This window comes from Pseudophryne corroboree, chromosome 1 (assembly GCF_028390025.1).
Source record: "Pseudophryne corroboree isolate aPseCor3 chromosome 1, aPseCor3.hap2, whole genome shotgun sequence".
Taxonomy (NCBI): Eukaryota; Metazoa; Chordata; class Amphibia; order Anura; family Myobatrachidae; genus Pseudophryne; species Pseudophryne corroboree.
This window is the reverse complement of record NC_086444.1, coordinates 118,596,884-118,618,411: the sequence shown is the minus strand read 5'-3', so window position 1 is coordinate 118,618,411 and position 21,528 is coordinate 118,596,884. Positions and strand designations below refer to the sequence as shown.

At 47.3% G+C, this 21,528-nt stretch overlaps 1 protein-coding gene across 25 annotated transcripts in view; it reads right to left on the bottom strand.

The window, feature by feature from the left end:
• The window catches only part of DDX4 (DEAD-box helicase 4), a 1,188,488-nt gene that overhangs the window by 756,646 nt on the left and 410,314 nt on the right, over positions 1-21,528 (bottom strand). For 13 of the 25 annotated variants that reach the window (XM_063962294.1, XM_063962347.1, XM_063962463.1 and 10 more), the window contains 2 exons: positions 7,439-7,468; positions 1,419-1,502 (listed from right to left, as the gene is read on the bottom strand). The exons of 2 other annotated variants lie outside the window; for them this stretch is intronic. In XM_063962294.1, coding sequence (XP_063818364.1) covers positions 1,419-1,502; positions 7,439-7,468 — 114 coding nt within the window. The remainder of the gene's footprint in view (positions 1-1,418; positions 1,503-7,438; positions 7,469-21,528) is intronic. 10 more of the 25 variants (XM_063962329.1, XM_063962365.1, XM_063962391.1 and 7 more) reach the window with 1 other exon arrangement.

The window sequence follows — 21,528 nt, the reverse complement described above, 5'->3', positions numbered from 1 at the left end:
GACTGGTCGCTACTCCCCATCCGGATACCTTCGGAGGTGCGGGACTCCTGCTCTGGGCGACACCCGCTGCTGCGGCCGAAGGCTTTAGCCGTCTCCCCCCACCCCCCCTACTTTGCTCCGGGAGACGCAGACTTTCTGCCCATGGAGTAGCGTTGTCGTCCTGGACACTAACCGTCGAAGCTGTGCTGTTTCCTTGTTGCCCTGGGAGGCTATTGATTGCTATAACTGTGTGTCCTGCTCCACGGAGATACTGGTGGAGCTTCCTCATTAACGCTGTCACTGGCCCTGTAATTCTCTGAGACCCTATGGTGCTGACCCACTGCTCCTTATAGGTGCTCCTTTTGTTATCCATATCACCCTCCCTACTTTCTGCTCACTGAACATTCCCTCTACATTCTTCTGCTTTCTACTCTTTACTGCCTTTCCCCTGAGCTACCCCCCTCTCTGTTACGAACCTTGCTCTTTTATTGCTCCCTTTCCTACTTTTCTGCTATCACACCTTCTCTTCTCCCCCACCCTGAACTTGCTCTGGCTGTGCCCGTTTTCTCATTACTGCAGTGCTACAGTTATTTCCATCCACGGCCTGGCACATGGCCTCATAGTTTGGTTTGGTGGACACTGACGCCTTGTGGCCATTTTGTATTATTATTATTATTTTATTTTTATTTTCTTAACAGCCTTTGCTAAACCTGTTCTGCTTTTACTTCAAATACGTCATTGATATTATTGCTCCTATTCAATATTTACAGTGTTTGTAGGTACAATATTTTACTATACGTTAGCACTGATATTGTATACCTCTATACACACTATAGACAATTATTTGAATTCTTATTTACCGTTGCCCCAGTTACCCTATATACAACTGTTCCTCTGTATGTAATATTTAACACTTAGGTGTCAACACCTCCTCCACTAGAGTATTAGGGATTGCGGTTTGTTGATATGTAGTCATGTAACTAGGGGGTATGTGAATCATATTTTTTTATGTGACATTTTAGATACCTCTTTGGGGCGTTATACTTTACAATTTCAGATGTATCTCATCTGATACCTCTATTTACTGGTGAACTTTGTCCGACCCTTTCGGGTCTCTTATGATAAGCATTTCATAATTGATGGAGAGGTTTTTGAATAGGACTGTTTCAGAAAACATGGTCAGAAGGAAGTCACTTAAGTCAGGTGGTTCTTCCCCTTCTCAGTCGCAACCCGTGACGAACATGGCCGGGAACCCCGACCCTACACCCCAACTTGACACGACCTCCCCGGTGTCCCAAACGGCTAGAGAGATCCTTTCGGTTCTCATGCCCCATATTGATAGGAAATTAGATGAGTTTAGAGACTCGTTTCAGTCCACCCTACGTGAAGTGGCCTCAAACACTTCAAGAATATCAGAGGTGGAGCAGAGAGTTCGTGACCTGGAAGACACGGTCCATACTGTGGAGTCCTCGGCTGACTCGTCCATTGGCATGATTCGGGAGCTCCAAGACAAACTAGATGACCTAGAGAATAGAAATCGTAGGAATAACCTTCACTTTATTGGTATCCCGGAACATGTCAAACCCTTCCTACTGGGTGAATATCTAACATCTCAATTGATCCCTGCTCTTTGTATTTCTGACAAGATGGAATTTCCTCAGGTCGAAAGGGTCCATAGGGTGGGAATTGAGAGGGATGGTCCTAATCCCCCTCCTAGACCGGTGGTGGCCCGCTACTTTGACTATAGGACGAAGGAAATAATATTACGATCATATAAGAAATTGTGCAAATTGGTCATTGAAGTTACCCGCATTTTAATTTTTCAGGATTTTTCAATGGCGGTCACCCAAAAACGCTGGGCATTATCGCCAGTTTGCAAATTCCTACTAGAATCGCAAAAACGTTTTGCCCTGCTCTACCCTGCCAAGTTGAGGGTCACTGATAATGGCTGTACTATATTTTTTGATGACCCAGACGTGGCCCGTAGGCACTTTGTCCTCTCCCTCCTCACAAAGTTCACCAGCAACATTGTCCCTGAGATCCCCCAATCGCTGAATGTGTATGCCAAAACAAGTGATTTTAGTCCTATTTTCCATTTGGCAGCGGGAGGCGGGGCCCTACCCTGCATTCGCCCCTTCATGATTCACCGTTATTATGTTATTGTTTAGAAGACCAGTTCTCCTTATTTTATTTCCTGTTTGGTTTTTGTTGATTCTCATGGTCGGTTACAGTATCGTTACTGTGACCCTCCAAGTGAATTTCTGGTTTAAGAAAATTCAGAAAAGGTTATTGAGGCATGATTCTCTGTCTTTTGGTACATGTGACATGTTTAATCTCCAAAAATTAAAATTTTCTATGTTATATCTTGGTGCATTGGTGGTGGAGAGATGGGGACACTTAACCATGTCTATATTTTGTGGGTTGCCCCTTGCTTGCTGGGACCGGGGGCCCCGACACACATTAATGGGATTGTATTGTGAACTTTGCGCTGCGAGAGTTGGGATTGAATGATGGCGAATAACACACACACTTTACCATACTCACCCCCCACGATTCAATTAAATGTCTTTCATGGAATGTGGGCGGGCTCAATTCCCCCATTAAGCGTCAAAGGGTCTCATCCTACCTTAAGAAATTTAGCCCAGACATTTTTCTACAAGAGACCCACTGGAGGGAGGGCGATGGCTCTTCTCTTCGCGCTGGTTGGTTAGGAGATTGCTTTTCGGCCTCCTATGTCAATAAGACTAGAGGGGTGGCCATCCTTTTTGCACGTCATCTCCCGTATACCATTTTGAATACTGTCCCAGACCCTAATAGAGATGCCACATACACCCTTTTAAATATATATGCTCCAACACTCAGGTGTCGGAATTCTTGACTGAAATTACCTTTTTGATACAACAGCGGGAGATTTTCTCACTGGTGCTGGGGGGTGACTTCAATACGGTGCATGATCCGACCCTGGATAAGACCCCGATTCCGTCCAACCGACATTCTGCTATTTGGTCTACACTTGTGAAATTTATGTTAGAGCTCCAAGTGACTGATGTCTGGAGACTCTTTAACCCATCAGATAAATCCTTCACTTTCCATTCAGGGGTTCACCGCAGTGTCTCCCGCATAGATTACTTTTTAGTAGCGGACTCTCTGATATCTGAGGTGACCTCCGCAAATATTGCTGAAATATTGGTAATGGATCATGCACCGAATGAGTTTTCATTTAAATTACCACATATGGGCCCCACACACCGCACTTGGAAGTTTCCTGTATATCTATTCCAATCAGAAAAATTTAGAGAATACTTAAAGCGTAACTGGTTAGATTATGATGATAACAACATCGCCCACTGGGATGACCCGATCCTTTTTCTGGGAGGCATCAAAGTCGGTGATGTGAGGTAGTATCATCTCATATGTATCTGGTCGTAATAAAATCCAAAAAGACCAATATCATTCCCTCTCCCATACGCTACAAACTACATTTGCTGGATATGTGGCAGATCCTTCGGAGGAAAAATTCACTATATATAATCAAGCTAAATCTAAACTGGAAAATGTCCTACTCTCCCAAGCTCAATCGCGTCTAGATTTCAGGAAAATTAAATACTACAGGTGGGGTGCCAGGATGGGACGTTTGTTGGCCTCATTAACTAAAGGCTACAAACGACGAAACCATATCGTTTCTATTAAAGGAACTGGGTCTTCCCCTTATCTGACACGAACATCTGATATATCAAAGGCCTTTCATGACTATTATTGCAATCCGTACTCCGCTAGACCATCGACCCCAGAGTCCTTAGACGATATCATCAGAGAAGCAAATCTGCCTAGTCTAGACCCGGATCAAATTGATCTTTTAGACTCGGAAATCACCGAGGAGGAAATAAGGTCGGCAATCTCTTCACTACACACTGGTAAAGCCCCGGGACCAGATGGATTCGCGGGAGAATATTTTAAAATCCTGTCCACTGACATTATACAGACTTTACTAGAAGTATATCGCACTATCCATAAAAAAATGCCCATACTATCCCTCTTTTAATGCTGCCTTCACTACCCTAATTCCAAAGCCCGACCGCGACCCTACACTATTGGGTTCCTATCGTCCCATTACTCTACTAAATGTGGATTTTAAAATTCTATCCAAGATTATGTCTTCTCGATTACAATCGTTCTCCTCCTCCCTTTGCTCATCTCACCAACTAGGTTTCACCCGAGGCAGACAATTAGTTAAAGGTATACGCACAGCTATAGCCTCCATTATCGCTTCCAATAATAATCCTACCGCTCCCAACATGCTTCTGAGCCTTGATGCTCAGAAAGCTTTTGATACAGTGTCCTGGCCCTTTTAATTTAAAATCCTATCGATTAGAAACTTCGGCCAAAATTTTATTAATCTTATAAAGTTCTTTTATAGTTCCCCCACGACTTTCCTCTTAGTAAATGGCACGAGAAGCGACCCTATTGTTATGTCCAGAGGTACCCGCCAGGGCTGTCCCCTATCCCCTCTACTTTTCAATTTGTCCCTTGACCCCTTACTTCGTATAATTGATTCCTGGCCAACCTTGAAGGGTATATCGGTGGATTCGATGGAAGTGAAACTCGCTGCTTTTGCGGATGATGTTTTGATTCACATATCCAATCCTAAACATTCCCTCAAACCACTGCTCGAATTGCTTGATAGGGTGGGATCCCTTTCTGGCTTTTTTATTAATTTTGAAAAATCTAGCGCGCTTTATCTGAAACAAGGCTTTTATAGGCCCTCGTGGGCGGCACAACTACCTTTGAATTGGGCCAAAAGGAAACTCCCATATTTGGGTGTCCTCCTTCCCAAAAACGTCGCAGATCTTTATGACATCAATGTTGGGAAAACACTTTCCAAAATCACAAGGGATCTTGAGGCGATGGTCCATTTACAACTCTCCTTTTTAGGAAGGACGAATATAATTAAAATGATATATTTCCTAAAACTCCTATACCCATTACAAGTTCTCCCCCTTTTGTTGTCTAGACAAGACCTCTTACAGATAACATCGACCTTTAGAAAATTTATTTGGAATAAGCGCGCGAGAATTGGTCTATTTAAATTAAGTCAGCCTAAAAACAATGGGGGGGTCAACTTTCCAGACATTCAGACGTATAGTTAAGCTTCCCATGTTCGCTATATTAAGGACTGGTTGTCCAGTACCCAAACATACACTGATTCACTTCTCGAACAAAATTTCATTCCTCACGTGTCACTGATTGCTTTTCTTCACCTGACTGATGCCGAGATTTCCACTGACTTAACTAATAATCCCCTCCTAATGACTACGAGGAAAGTTTGGCTATCCTTGAGGCACAAATATAAATTACACAAACACATATCTATCCATCTGCCTTTTCTACATAACCCGAATTTTCAAAATGGAGAGGCCACCTACCCTTTCCGTGATTGGAAAGCGTTAGGAATTTGTAATGTAGGACAGCTCATTAATCCCAGATCCCATAGACCATTCACATACGCAGAGGCCCTATCTAAATACCCATATATTGGCCCCCAAAACTTTGCTTTTTTTCAAGCCCAACATTATGCTAGCAAAGTCTCCAGACTACTGCCTGCGACTGACTGGGATAGCCAATTGGACCGCAACAATCCAAAGGTGCCATTTCATTTTACTATACGCAACTTCGTACTATATTAGACCATTCTGCATATAAAACTGGCATAGCCCAATGGTTAGCGCATTTTCCTAACTTAGATGTTGATAGATTATTGCATATGCTAAATTTTTCAATACCTACGTTCCCTGCTGCAAAGTACACAGAAATGTATCTTAATATCTTTCACAGATCTTATATTTCTCCCCACAGAAGTTATTTGATAGGCATATTAAATGACCCTTCCTGTCCCAAATGTGGCCATCAATTGGCAGATCTCTACCATTGTTTTTGGGCCTGCCCACTCTTGAGACGGTTTTGGATAGCAGTATGGCGCTTTGCCTCCCAACATTTAGTGAACTACATCCCTTTTACACCGGAATGGGCCATATTTGGCAAAATACCCCCTGGTATTAAGAGCTCCCAAACCTGTGAAAAAGTTACTTTTAGCAATCTCATCGGCAGCCAGAAAGGCTGTTTTACACATGTGGGTTCAAAGTTCTGTCCCGACGCTAGAAATGTTCAGGGAAAAGTTAATTTGTATTTGTCATATGGATTGGCTGGAGGCCTCACTTCAAAAAGAATCTCGCACCGAATCCTTCTTTGCAACATGGGAAAGTTTTATTGAAACCCTTCCTAGTCACACCAAAGAGGCCATTAGCTCTTGTTTTCATAGCACACTCTGGTATGAAACTAGGATTTTCCTTAATGACCTTCCCATCACTCTTGTTAACGATAGTTAGTAGTTGGGGAGTGTCCCCATCTCTCAGAAGATTCCTGGCGTATTTACAGATGCTATTTGCTATTGTATAATGTTGCACAGATTATTCATATTGGTGCTCTTCCTTATACCATGTTTTGTATCTATTACATTATTTTTTTTTTTCTGTTATCATTCAAAATGTTCCTATACTTACAGCTATTTTCTTTACGAAAATGCTTCAATAAAGAAAGAAATGTTTAAAATAAAAAAAATTGCCACGGCACACCATCAGTTCCCCACAGAAAAGAAAAAAGAAAAAAAAACACACACATTGTCCCTCACAGTAAAAAAAAAAATCCACACGTACATTGGCCTACACCGAAAAAATCACATTTCTCCCCACATAAATCATTCACATTGTTCCCCCAATAAATCCTTATTCTACCCACATAAATTCTATTGAAATCCTATTGTTCCCCACTGGAGAAATAAAAAAAACAATTATCAGCTGTCCTCCTTCCTGTCCCTCAGTGGTGGGGGTTGTTCATAGTGTAGTTCTGCGAATACTGAGCAACGGGCGGGCAGGTGTGGATGTTGGTGGGCAAGGAAAGCGGTGTATGCAGGTGGGAACTGGAAGATGTGTATGCAGGCAGGTGGGCTGGCTGGGTGGTGAGACGCGGCGGCCGTGACCTATGATATCACATTGTTTTCAAGGCATACGTCACGGTCGGAGCACGACTGATCCTCTAAGAGCCTGGGCCAACAGTTCACTCTGAAGGTACAGGAAGCTGCTCTGACTCCGCGGCACACCTTGCAACTGGTCGCGGCACACTAGTGTGCCACGGCACACTGGTTGAAAAAGCCTGATGTAGAAGGACACTTCAAGTAAGGCAAGAGGAGGAAAAAATAGTAAGTTACCCCATACATAAGAGATCATTTTATCGGATAAAAAAAAAGGGTTTCTACTTATAGTAGCTAATAAAAATCAGAATATGAGAGTAATCTACAATTTCAAAAATATTTAAAGTTTTGCTTGATTTTTTATAAATTTTATGGAAACTTAATCCGTACATCAAATTTACAACTAAACTGTCAACAATAAGGATGCAAACTCACCTCTGTCAAAACTGCCATCTGATCTATTCCCTTAATAAATAAAATAAAAATTAAATACAATTTTTTAAAAAGGAGAACATTTTAGCATTTCTTAGGATACTATCATTAAACACCACGACATTGAGAATCTGTTAAATGTCCTTTACAGGGCTATACACCTTTAAGGACGCGTAAGCAGAAAACTGTTTTTGCAGTAACAAGGATCACAGTCTAGTCCCTACATGACCAGACAAGTTAAATTTCTGAATATAATATGGTAGCCTTGTAAACCAATCTAGATTAATAAAAGTTATGGTAGACTTACAATAGATAATAAGAATTTACTCACCGGTAATTCTATTTCTCGTAGTCCGTAGTGGATGCTGGGAACTCCGTAAGGACCATGGAATAGACGGGCTCCGCAGGACACTGGGCACTCAAAAAGAAAGATTAGGTACTATCTGGTGTGCACTGGCTCCTCCCTCTATGCCCCTCCACCAGACCTCAGTTAGGGAAACTGTGCCCGGAAGAGCTGACACAACAAGGAAAGGATTTGGAATCCAGGGTAAGACTCATACCAGCCACACCAATTACACCGTACAACTTGTGATAACCATACCCAGTTAACAGTATGAACAACAACTGAGCCTCACTCAACGGATGGCTCATAACAATAACCCTTTAGTGAAGCAATAACTATATACATGTATTGCAGAGAGTCCGCACTTGGGACGGGCGCCCAGCATCCACTACGGACTACAAGAAATAGAATTACCGGTGAGTAAATTCTTATTTTCTCTGACGTCCTAGTGGATGCTGGGAACTCCGCAAGGACCATGGGGATTATACCAAAGCTCCCTAACGGGCGGGAGAGTGCGGATGACTCTGCAGCACCGAATGAGAAAACTCAAGGTCCTCCTCAGCCAGGGTATCAAACTTGTAGAATATAGCAAATGTGTTTGAACCCGACCAAGTAGCAGCTCGGCAAAGCTGTAAAGCCGAGACCCCTCGGGCAGCCGCCCAAGAAGAGCCCACCTTCCTTGTGGAATGGGCTTTTACTGATTTAGGATGCGTCAGTCCAGCCGCAGAATGTGCCAGCTGAATCGTGCAACAGATCCAGCGAGCAATAGTTTGCTTTGAAGCAGGAGCACCCAGCTTGTTGGGTGCATGCAGGATAAATAGCGAGTCAGTTTTCCCAACTCCAGCCGTCCTGGAAACATACATTTTCAAAGCCCGGACTACGTCCAGCAACTTGGAATCCTCCAAGTCCCGAGTAGCCGCAGGCACCACAATAGGTTGGTTCAGATGAAACGCCGATACCACCTTTGGGAGAAATTGGGGACGAGTCCTCAATTCCGCCCTGTCCATATGGAAGATCAGATATGGGCTTTTACATGACAAAGCCGCCAATTCTGACACACGCCTAGCCGAAGCTAAGGCCAACAGCATGACCACCTTCCACGTGAGATACTTTAGTTCCACGGTCTTAAGTGGCTCAAACCAGTGTGATTTCAGGAAATTCAACACAACGTTAAGATCTCAAGGTGCCACTGGAGGCACAAAAGGGGGCTGAATATGCAGCACTCCCTTAACAAACGTCTGAACTTCAGGCAGTGAAGCCAGTTCTTTTTGAAAGAAAATAGATAGGGCCGAAATCTTGACCTTTATGGACCCCAATTTTAGGCCCATAGACACCCCTGACTGTAGGAAGTGCAGAAATCGACCCAGCTGGAATTCCTCTGTTGGGGCCTTCCTGGCCTCTCACCAAGAGACATATTTCCGCCATATGCGGTGATAATGCTTTACTGTCACATCCTTCCTAGCTTTTATCAGCGTAGGAATCACTTCATCTGGAATGCCCTTTTCCGTTAGGATCCAGCGTTCAACCGCCATGCCGTCAAACGCAGCCGCGGTAAGTCTTGGAACAGACAAGGCCCCTGTTTTAACAGGTCCTGTCTGAGAGGCAGAGGCCATGGGTCATCTGAGATCATTTCTTGTAGTTCTGGGTACCAAGTTCTTCTTGGCCAATCCGGAATGATGAGTATAATTCTTACTCCTCTCTTTCTTACTATCCTCAGTACCTTGGGTATGAGAGGAAGAGGAGGGAACACATAAACCGACTGGTACACCCACGGTGTCACTAGTGCGTCCACAGCTATCGCCTGAGGGTCCCTTGACCTGGCGCAATATTTTTTTAGCTTTTTGTTGAGGCAGGATGCCATCATGTCCACCCGTGGCAGTTCCCAGCAATTTACAATCTGTGTGAAGACTTCTTGATGAAGTCCCCACTCTCCCGGGTGGAGGTCGTGCCTGCTGAGGAAGTCTGCTTCCCAGTTATCCACTCCCGAAATGAACACTGCTGACAGTGCTAGCACGTGATTCTCCGCCCATCGAAGAATCCTTGTAGCTTCTGCCATTGCCATCCTGCTTTTCGGGCCGCCCTGGCGGTTTACATGGGCGACCGCCGTGATGTTGTCTGACTGAATAAGAACTGGGTGGTTTTGAAGCAGGGGCTCTGCTTGACTCAGGGCGTTGTAAATGGCCCTTAGTTCCAGTATATTTATGTGTAGTGAAGTCTCCAGACTTGACCACTGTCCTTGGTAGTTTCTTCACTGAGTGACTGCCCCCCATCCTCGGAGGCTTGCATCTGTGGTCACCAGGACCCAGTCCTGTATGCCGAACCTGCGGCCCTCGAGAAGAGGAGCACTCTGCAGCCACCACAACAGAGACACCCTGGCCCTTGGGGACAGAGTGATCAACCGATGCATCTGAAGATGCGATCCGGACGATTTGTCCAACAGATCCCACTGAAAGATCCTTACATGGAACCTGCCGAAGGGAATTGCTTCGTAAGAAGCCACCATCTTTCCCAAGACTCGCGTGCAGTGATGCACCGACACCTGTTTTGGTTTCAGGAGGTCCCTGACCAGAGATGACAATTCCTGGGCCTTTTCCACCGGGAGAAACACCTTCTTCTGTTGTGTGTCCAGAATCATGCCCAGGAAAAGCAGACGCGCCGCAGGAATCAGCTGCGACTTTGGGATATTCAGAATCCAGCCGTGCTGTTGCAACACTTCCCGAGAGAGTGCTACGCTGACCAACAACTGCTCTCTGGACCTCGCCTTTATGAGGAGATCGTCCAAGTACGGGATAATTATAACTCCCTTCTTTCGAAGGAGTATCATCATTTCGGCCATTACCTTGGTAAATATTCTCGGTGCCGTGGAGAGACCAAACAGCAACGTCTGGAATTGGTAATGACAGTCTTGTACCACAAACCTGAGGTATTCCTGGTGAGGTGGGTAAATGGGGACATGCAAGTAAGCATCCTTGATGTCCAGCGACACCATAAAATCCCCCTCTTCCAGGCTTGCAATAACCGCCCTGAGAGATTCCATTTTGAACTTGAACTTCTTTATATAAGTGTTCAAGGATTTTAAATTCAGGATGGGTCTCACCGAACCGTCAGGTTTCGGTACCACAAACATTGTGGAATAGTAACCCCTGCCCTGTTGAAGGAGGGGGACCTTGATTATCACCTGCTGGAGGTACAGCTTGTGAATTGCCGGGAGCAGCTGGCAAGGCTGATTTGAGGTAACGGCGAGGGGGAGTCGCCTCGAACTCCAGCTTGTATCCCTGAGATACAATTTGTACAGCCCAGAGATCCACTTGTGAGCGAACCCACTGGTTGCTGAAGTTTGAGACGCGCCCCCACCGCACCTGGCTTCCGCCTGTGGAGCCCCAACGTCATGCGGTGGACTTAGTGGAAGCAGGGGAGGATTTTTGTTCCTGAGAACTGGCTGCCTGGTGCAGCTTCTTTCCTCTACCCAGAAAGGATGCTCCTCTACCCAGAAAGGATGCTCCTCTGACCCGCTTGCCTTTCTGAGGCCGAAAGGACTGCATTTGATAATGCAGTGCTTTCTTGGGCTGTGAGGGAACCTGAGGTAAAAAAGTCGACTTCCCAGCAGTTGCTGTGGATACGAGGTCCGAGAGACCGTCCCCAAATAATTCCTCACCCTTATAAGGCAAAACCTCCATGTGTTTTTTAGAATCAGCATCACCTGTCCACTGCCGAGTCCATAATACTCTCCTGGCAGAAATGGACATTGCATTAATTCTAGATGCCAGCAGGCAAAATGTCCCTCTGTGCATCCCGCATATATAAGACGACGTCTTTTATATGTTCGATGGTTAGCAAAATAGTATCCCTGTCGAGGGAATCAATGTTGTCTGACAGGGTATCAGTCCATGCTGCTGCAGCACTACACATCCAGGCTGAAGCAATAGCAGGTCTCAGTAGAGTACCAGAGTGTGTATACACAGACTTCAGGATAGCTTCCTGCTTTCTATCCGCAGGATCCTTTAGGGCGGCCGTATCCTGAGACGGCAGTGCCACCCTTTTAGATAAGCGTGTTAGCGCCTTGTCCACCCTAGGGGATGTTTCCCAATGTAACCTATCCGTTGGCGGGAAAGGGTACGCCATCAGTAACCTCTTAGAAATCACTAGTTTCTTATCAGGGGAACTCCACGCTTCTTCACACAAATCATTTAATTCATCAGAAGGGGGAAAAGTCACTGGCTGCTTTTTCTCCCCAAACATAATACCCCTTTTGGTGGTAACCGAGTTAATATCAGAAATGTGCAATACATCTTTCATTGCAGTAATCATGCATCGGATGGCTTTTGTAGACTGTACATTTGTCTCATCCTCATCTACACTGGAGTCAGACTCCGTGTCGACATCTGTGTCTACCATCAGAGCTAGCGGGCGTTTATGAGCCCCTGACGGCTTCTGAGTCGCCTGGGCAGGCGCGAGCTGAGACCCCGGCTGTACCAAGGCTGCTGCGTCATCGAACCTTTTATGTAAGGAGTTGACACGGTCGGTTAAGACCATCCACATATCCATCCAATCAGGAGTCAGCCCCGTCGGGGGCAACACCACATGTATCTGCCCCTGCTCCGCCTCCACGTAACCCTCCTCATCAAACATGTCGACACAGCCGTGCCGACACACCGCACACACACAGGGAATGCTCAGACTGAGGACAGGACCCCACAAAGTCCTTTGGGGAGACAGAGTATGCCAGCACACACCACAGCGCTATATAACAGGGATTTACACTGCTAATAAGTGATTTTCCCAATAGCTGCTTGTTTGAATCGATTTGCGCCTAAATTTATTTGCCCCCTCCCTCTCTTTTTAACCCATCTTGTACCTGGATACTGCAGGGGAGAGCCTGGGGAGCGTGCTTCCAGCGGAGCTGTGAAGGGAAAATGGCGCTGGTGTGCTGAGGAAGAAGGCTCCGCCCCCTCAGCGGCGGGCTTCTGTCCCGCGTTTTCTGTAACTTAATGGCGGGGGTTTTTACACATATACAGTTAACTGACTGTATTATGTGTATTTTATGCCAAAAAGTTATATTATTGCTGCCCAGGGCGCGCACCCACCCAGCACCCTGCACCCTACAGTGACCGGAGTGTGTGGTGTGCTGTGGGAGCAATGGCTCACAGCTGCAGTGCTGTGCGCTACCTTAATGAAGACAGGAGTCTTCTGCCACCGATTTTATCGTTTCTTCCGTCTTCTGGCTCTGCAAGGGGGACGGCGGCGCGGCTCGGGAACGGACGATCGAGGTCAGGCCCTGTGTTCGAACCCTCTGGAGCTAATGGTGTCCAGTAGCCAAAGAAGCACAAGCTAGCTGCAAGCAGGTAGGTTTGCTTCTCTCCCCTCAGTCCCACGTAGCAGTGAGTCTGTTGCCAGCAGATCTCACTGAAAATAAAAAAACCTAACAAATACTTTCTTTTCTTGCAAGCTCAGGAGAGCCCACTAGGAGCACCCAGCTCTGGCCGGGCACAGATTCTAACTGGAGGAGGGGCATAGAGGGAGAAGCCAGTGCACACCAGATAGTACCTAATCTTTCTTTTAGAGTGCCCAGTCTCCTGCGGAGCCCGTCTATTCCATTGTCCTTACGGAGTTCCCAGCATCCACTAGGACGTCAGAGAAAACACTTTGAGGATCATAAAATCCACAAGGATGACATCGGGGTGTAAGTGGTTGGAGAGGACCAGGCACCAAAGTGTTAAAACTTTAAGTCTCAGGAAGCTCGGTTCCTCCTCCACTATAGCCCGATCCCAGCCAGGACTAAATCAGTAAACAAGCTCAAGGCAGGATAGGAGAGAAGAAAGACTCGTACACACATTAAACTCATACAATAGAGAAGGGAACAAGTGCCCAAGAGAAGAAGAAGAAGAAAAGAAGAAGAAAAAACCGCACACACAACACAGATGTCAGGGGAATCAGGGTGGGAGCCCTATGGATCTTATGAACCTCAAAGAAAAAGTTAACCATGGCAAGTCTACCATAACACTTATATTCTTCAAGGTACATAGGCATCCACAGGGATGACATTGGGGATATCCCAAGCAGTTTCTGAAGGTAGGGGAGCAGAGAGGACAATCTGGCGCCCGAAGGGAGCATCCTGAGAGGCAAAGGTATCAAAGGCATACAACCAAAGAAAGGTGTGGACAGAAGACCAAGGCGCCACTTTGCAAAGTTTTTAAGATGTACCACGGCGGACCCACAGAGCAAGTAGAATAGGCAGAGACTGTATCCAGCACAGTAAGGTCAGCCTACATGTAAGCTTGTGAGATAGTCATGCAAAGCCATCTGCTCTGTGACTCTGCTGCTGCTGCTGCCTGGACGAGGATACTCATTGCCGGACGTGCGGTCGCCCATCCCTTGTGCACACATTTTCATATACAACCTCAATTTGAGAACGTCTATCAAAGAAGACCTACAGTGGGATGATAGAGACATACCCATAGGATAAGTATTCCTCCTGCCTTATTTACCCATTCCTCATTTAGACACAATAGCGCCATCTTCTTCTTTACCCCATCTACCCAGAGTCTGCTTGTTAGCTGGTCATCCAATCTTGTGAAACGCATATAGGACAAACAAGGAATTTACAATACACAAATCCTAAAAGCACAGACCACAGCCAAGGATGTTTCCCCTGCTGAAAGGTCTGGAGATTTGAAGGCCAGTACCACAATGACCAAGATATAATCAGGATACCACCTTGAGGAGGTAGCCAGGTCAGGTCCTTTAGAACAGTGGTTCTTAAAATCGGTCCTCTAGTACACTGAACAGTTCTCGTTTTCCAGGTCACCTAGCAGTTGGTGTATTCATTACTCATCGACTCCGGATGAAAGATCAGAAAGGGAGAGCGACAAGAGAGCGCCACTAAATCAGATAACCTCTGGGTAGAAGTAATGGTCATAAGCAAAAAAGAGTTTTCGCTGTCACTTGAGATTCACAGTCCAGCTGTAGAGCCTGGAGAACAAAATACAAATCCCACAGGGCCACTGGAAAGAAAAAAAGGAAGGTTGAAAGCGAATGGCTACATGAAGGAAAGCTCAGACATCAGAAGGAGGAACAACCATTCGCTGCAACCAAACTGACAGAGCGGAGATATGCACTTTAAGGGAGGGACAACTCAACATCTATGCCGTCAAAAACAGACGAGCTATAAACGGGTGCAGACAGGAAACTTGAGCAGGTCAAGTCCCAGAGGAAGTGGAAAATAGGATTTTAATAACCTTCTGGTGAATCCTTTTCTCGTAGTCCGTAGAGGATACTGGGGTCCATTTAGTACCATGGGGTATAGACAAGTCCACTAGCAGCCAAGGGCACTAAGAATTTGATAGTGTGGGCTGGCTCCTCCCTCTATGCCCCTCCTACCAGACTCAATCTTGGAAACTATGCCCTAGGAGACGGACATACTTTGAGAAAAGGATAGTGGCAAGATTCCGAGCCAGCACACACAAACTAGAGGAAAGTCAAGCTAACCAAACTTGAAACAGGAATAGCAACAACTGAACCAACAATACTTACCCAAGTAAAAGTGCAGGAAGAACGAAGCACTGGGCGCGCGCCTAGTATCCTCTACGGACTACGAGAAAACGAGATGTATGTTAAGTACTAAGCATTGTTAAATCTTTCTGCGAACTACACTAGGCTCCATAAGGAAAAACATCGGGGGTGTAGAGTAGGATCTTGATCCTAGGCACCAACGGGCTCAAAGCTTTGACTGTTCCCAAGATGCACAGCGCCACCACCTCTATAACCCCGCCTCCGTGCACAAGAGCTCAGTTTAGTTAACCAGTCCAATGCAGTAGCAGTTAACAGACCTCAATCGTTAGTAGCCCCACACACCCCACACTTACTACACGAGAGGTTGTCAGCGGCTAATGACATACCAACCCAAAGAAGCTAAGTGCGTCAGGGTGGACGCCTTGTGGAGCCCAATGTACCTCGCAGACAGATTTAACCACGGTAAGTTCTTACCATAAATCTCGTTTTCGGCTGCGGAGTACACTGGGCTCCACAAGGAATAACATCGGGGATGTCCTAAAGCAGTTCCTTACGGGAGGGGACTCACTGTATCGGGCACAAGAACCCGGCGTCCAAAAGAAGCATCCTGGGAAGCGGCAGTATCGAAGGCATAGATCCTTATAAACGTGTTCCCTGAGGACCACATAGCCGCCTTGCACAATTGTTCAAGGGTCGCACCACGGTGGGATGCCCAAGAAGGTCCAACCGACCGAGTAGAATGGGCCTTAATAGCAGGAGCTGGACGACCAGCTTGTACATAAGCATGTGCAATCACCATTCTAATCCATCTGGCCAGTGTCTGCTTGGAAGCAGGCCAGCCACGTTTGTGAAAACCAAAACAGTACAAAAAGAGAATCAGATTTCCTATGGAGGAAGTTCTCTTCACAGATACGGAGAGCCCTTACCACATCCAAAGACCGTTCTTTGGGAGACGATTCAGGAGAATTAAAGGCTGGAACCACAATCACCTGGTTAAGGTGGAATGACACCACCTTAGGTAAAAAACCTGGCCGTGTTCTAAGAACCACCAGGTCACAGTGAAAAATCAAATAGGGAGAATTGCAAGATAATGCACCCAAGTCCGAGACCCTTCTAGCTGAAGCAATAGCCAGCAAGAAAAGGACCTTAAGGGAAAGCCACCGAAGGTCAGCAGAGGCAAGAGGCTCAATAGGAGACCCTTGTAAGGCCTCCAAAACCACCAACAAGTCCCAAGGGGCCACAGGCAGCACATAAGGGGGGTTGAATCCTCAACACACCCCGAGTTGATGTATGGACATCAGGTAGGGTGGCAATCTTTCTCTGAAACCAAACAGACAAGGCAGAGATGTGAACCTTAAGGTAGGCCAGACGCAAGCCTAAGTCTAGGCCCTGTTGTAGAAAGGCCAATAGTTTGGCCGTACTAAACTTGAAAACGTCATGATTGTGAGACGCACACCAAGTAAAGTAAGCATTCCAGACCCTATGGTAGATCCGAGCAGAAGCCGGCTTACAGGCCTTCAACATAGTTTGAACGACGGCCTCAGAAAAACCCTTGGACCTCAGGACAGAAGCCGCAAGAAGGGCCATGCCATCAAAGCCAGAAGGGCTAAATCCTGGTAAACACAAGGGCCCTGAACGAGGTCTGGTCGTTGTGGAAGTAAAAGGGGACAATCCCACGAGAGACCCAGTTGATCGGAGAACCAGTGCCGTCTGGGCCACTCTGGAGCGACCAGAAGCAGGTTTCCTCCTTCTTGCTTGAACTTCCATATTACTCTGGGCAGGAGCGACACTGGAGGGAACACGTACAGTAGCTGAAAGTTCCATGGAATTGCCAGAGCATCCACGAACACAGCTTGAGGAACCATTGTCCTTGCTCCGAAGACCGGAACCTTGTGATTGTGTCGAGACGCCATCAGATCCACATCTGGAAGGCCCCATGTGTCCACGAGAAGTTGAAACACCTCCGGATGGAGGCTCCACTCTCCTGCGTGTACGTCCTGACGATTGAGATATTCCACTTCCCAGTTCAGGACGCTCGGAATGAACACTGCGGATATGGCTGGCAGATGGCCTTCTGCCCACTGAAAAATCTGTGATGCTTCCCTGATTGCCATGCGGCTTCTAGTGCCGCCTTGATGATTGATGTACGCCACCGTGGTGACATTATCCAATTGGACTTGAACAGGTCTGTTCTGTACGAGATGCTGGGACACTGTCAACGCATTGAACACTGCCATCAGTTCCAGAATATTTATCGGTAGTAGAGACTCCTCCTTGGTCCACCGACCCCGAAGAGAGTGTTGTTCCAACACCGCGCCCCAACCTTGCAGGCTGGCATTCGTTGTTAGAAGAACCCAGTCTGATATCCAGAATGGACAGCCCCTGCTCAATTTTTGGTCCTGCAGCCACCAGCTCAGTGACAGGCGGACCTCCGGAGACAATGAGATCATGAGAGATTTTATCTGGTGTGGCAGGCCGTCCCACTTGGTCAGAATTAACTTCTGCTGAGTGCGAGAAAGGAATTGAGCATACTCCACCATGTCGAAAGCAGACACCATGAGACCCAGCACTTGCATTGCCGAATGTAAGCTTCAGGACGTTCTCCTGAGACACGGACAACCTTTGGTTGTGAGTGTCCAATAACGCTCCCAGGTGTACCATGCTTCAAGTAGGAACCAGGGAGGTTTTCTTCCAGTTGATCAGCCACCCGTGGGCTGTCATGCACTGGACCGTCAGATCGAGATGACACAGGAGAAGTTCTGGGGAATTTGCCAGGATCAACAAATCGGCCAAGTACGGTAGGATCCTGACCCCCTTGACGGCGGAGTGTAGCCATCATGACGCCATAACTTTGTTGAAAACTCGGGGAGCCGTTGTCAAACCAAAGGGTAACGCCTGAAATTGGTAATGAAGGTTGTCCACCACAAACCGCAAGTACTGTTGATATACCACAATAGGAATATGCAGGTAGGCATCTTGTATGTCCAGGGAGACCATATAGTCCCCAGGCTCCATGGCCAGAACAATAGAGCGCAGAGTTTCCATACGAAACGTGGAGACCCGCACATGCTTGTTCAAGGACTTCAGATTGAGAATAGGCCACGAGGACCAGTTTGGTTCGGGACTAGAAACAGTGGTGAATAGTACCCCTTACCTCTGAGCAAGAAGCACCTGTACTACCACTCCTGTGGTCAGGAGGGAATGTACCACCGAGTGCAACGTGTTTGCTTTTGACGGATACAGAGACACATCTGTAAGGCAAAACCGCTGCGGGGGACTATTCTTGAAGGGTATGGCGTAAGCTCGAGCGACGACTTCCCTCGCCCAGGTATCTGAAGTGGTCCTTCAACCATTCCTGGGCAAAACCTGTAAGTCGGCCCCAAACCTTGGGATCCCCCAGAGGGAGGCCCGCCCGTCATGCGACAGGCTTGTCTGTTTTGTAAGCTGGCTGACGGGCGGCCCAGGCACGCTTCGGACCGGGATTGGCAGGTCTGGAAGCACGGGCTTGCTTTGGGTACGCCTGACTTTTTGCTTTTCCAGGAGGACGAAAGGGCCGAGGGAAAGTACTTTTAGCCTTCTGCGTTGAAGGAGCCGTACTAGGTAGGCAAGCTGTTTGAGCAGTAGCCAGATCAGCCACAATCTTATTGAGGTCTTCTCCAAAGAGTGTCTCCCTTGAAAGCACCTCCAGGGTTTTCTTGGAATCCATATCCACCGACCAAGATCTCAACCAAAGGATACGTCTGCAGTAGCAGCCTTGGCCGCGAGCACCCCGGCATCGGAGACCGCCTCCTTAAGGTACAGAGAAGCCGTGGCAATATTCAAGAGACATTGTCGAACATGCTCAGATGCATTGGAAGGCAGTTCCGCCTCAAGTTCCTGAGCCCACGCCTCAACAGCTTCAGCAGCACAAGTCGCTGCAATTGTTGGCCTATGCACAGCCCCCGTTCGGGTATAAATCGCTTATAAACAGCCCTCCACATGTCGATCCGTCGGTTCCTTCAGAGAGGTGATGCAGCAGTCCTAGAAACAGCACAGCTCAGCTTTATGATGGCCGCTGGTCAGGAGTGAGGGAGAGCTGCAGCTCCAGGGCGGGAAAATTGCTGAAATGGCGCCCTGGGGCTGGGGGGGAAGGGGCCTCAGGTCCGACCTGCTCCCCCTACTGGAATCCCCACCGGGAACAGCACACTAAAAACGGGGTTAATAAAGAGAAAGAAAAAAAAAATAAGATTTTACTCACCGGTAAATCTATTTCTCGTAGTCCGTACTGGATGCTGGGGACTCCGTAAGGACCATGGGGAATAGGCGGGCTCCACAGGAGACTGGGCACTCTTTAAAGAAAGATTTAGTACTACCTGGTGTGCACTGGCTCCTCCCTCTATGCCCCTCCTCCAGACCTCAGTTAAGGAAACTGTGCCCGGAAGAGCTGACATTACAAGGAAAGGATTTTGGAAACCAGGGTAAGACTCATACCAGCCACACCGTATAACTCGTGATAAACTTATGCACTTAACAGTATGAACAACAAACAAGCATCACACTCAACTGATGCCACATAACATAACCCTTTAGTAAGCAATAACTATATGCACGTATTGCAGAAAGTCCGCACTTGGGACGGGCGCCCAGCATCCACTACGGACTACGAGAAATAGATTTACCGGTAAGTAAATTCTTATTTTCTCTGATGTCCTAGTGGATGCTGGGAACTCCGTAAGGACCATGGGGATTATACCAAAGCTCCCAAACGGGCGGGAGAGTGCGGATGACTCTGCAGCACTGAATGGGCAAACTCAAGGTCCTCCTCAGCCAGGGTATCAAACTTGTAGAACTTTGCAAATGTGTTTGAACCCGACCAAGTAGCAGCTCGGCAAAGCTGTAATGCCGAGACCCCTCGGGCAGCCGCCCAAGAAGAGCCCACCTTTCTCGTGGAATGGGCTTTCACTGATTTTGGATGCGGCAACCAAGCCGCAGAATGAGCCTGCTGAATCGTGCCACAGATCCAGCGAGCAATAGTTTGCTTTGAAGCAGGAGCACCCAGCTTGTTGGATGCATACAGGACAAACAGCGAGTCAGTCTTCCTGACTTCAGCCGTTCTGGTCACAAATCTTCAAAGCCCGGACTACGTCAAGCAACTTGGAATCCTCCAAGTCACCAGTAGCCGCAGGCACCACAATAGGTTGGTTCAAATGAAAGGATGACACCACCTTCGGCAGAAATTGCGGACGAGTCTGTCAACCAACTGGGATAGTGGGCGCTTTTGAGACCCCTGAGCTGCAGAATCAGACACGGGTTGAGACCCTGACTGATTATCCAACCTTTTATGCAAGGAGCTTACATTATCATTTAACACCTTCCACATATCCATCCAATCAGGTGTCGGCGCCGACACCACAGTCACTTGCACTTGTTCTGCCTCCACGTAACCGTCCTTGTCAAACATGTCGACACAAACGTACCGACACACCGCACACACACAGGGAATGCTCTAATTGAGGACAGGACCCCACAAGGCCTTTTGGGGAGACAGAGAGAGTATGCCAGCACACACCCCAGCGCAATATAACCAAGGGATTACACAGTAACTTAAGTGTTTACCCAGTAGCTGCTGTTTATGATAATTTTGCGCCTAAATTTATGTGGCCCCCCCCCCCCCCTCTCTTTTTACCCATTTTCTACCTTGATACTGTAGGAGAGAGCCTGGGGAGCTTCCTCTCAGCGGAGCTGTGTAGAGAAAATGGCACTGGTTAGTGCTGAGGAAGAAGGCCCCGCCCCCTCAGCGGCGGGCTTCTGTCCCGGGTCTGTGTAATAAAATGGCGGGGGCTCGTACATATATACAGTGCCCAGCTGCATATATGTGTCTTTTTGCCAAAAGGCATCCTAATTGCTGCCCAGGGCGCCCCCCCCTGCACCCTACAGTGACCGGAGTGTGTGGGTAGTGTGGGCGCAATGCTGCAGTGCTGTGCGCTACCTCATGTGAAGACAGGAGTCTTCTGCCGCCGATTTCGATGTCTTCTTGCTTCTGCCGGCTTCTGACTTCTGGCTCTGCGAGGGGGACGGACGACAAGGTCAGGTCCTGTGTTCGATCCCTCTGGAGCTAATGGTGTCCAGTAGCCTAAGAAGCGCAAACTAGCCGCAGTTAGTAGGTTTGCTTCTCTCCCCTCAGTCCCACGTAGCAGAGAGTCTGTTGCCAGCAGAAGCTCTCTGAAAATAAAAAAACCTAACTAAAATACTTTCTTATTAG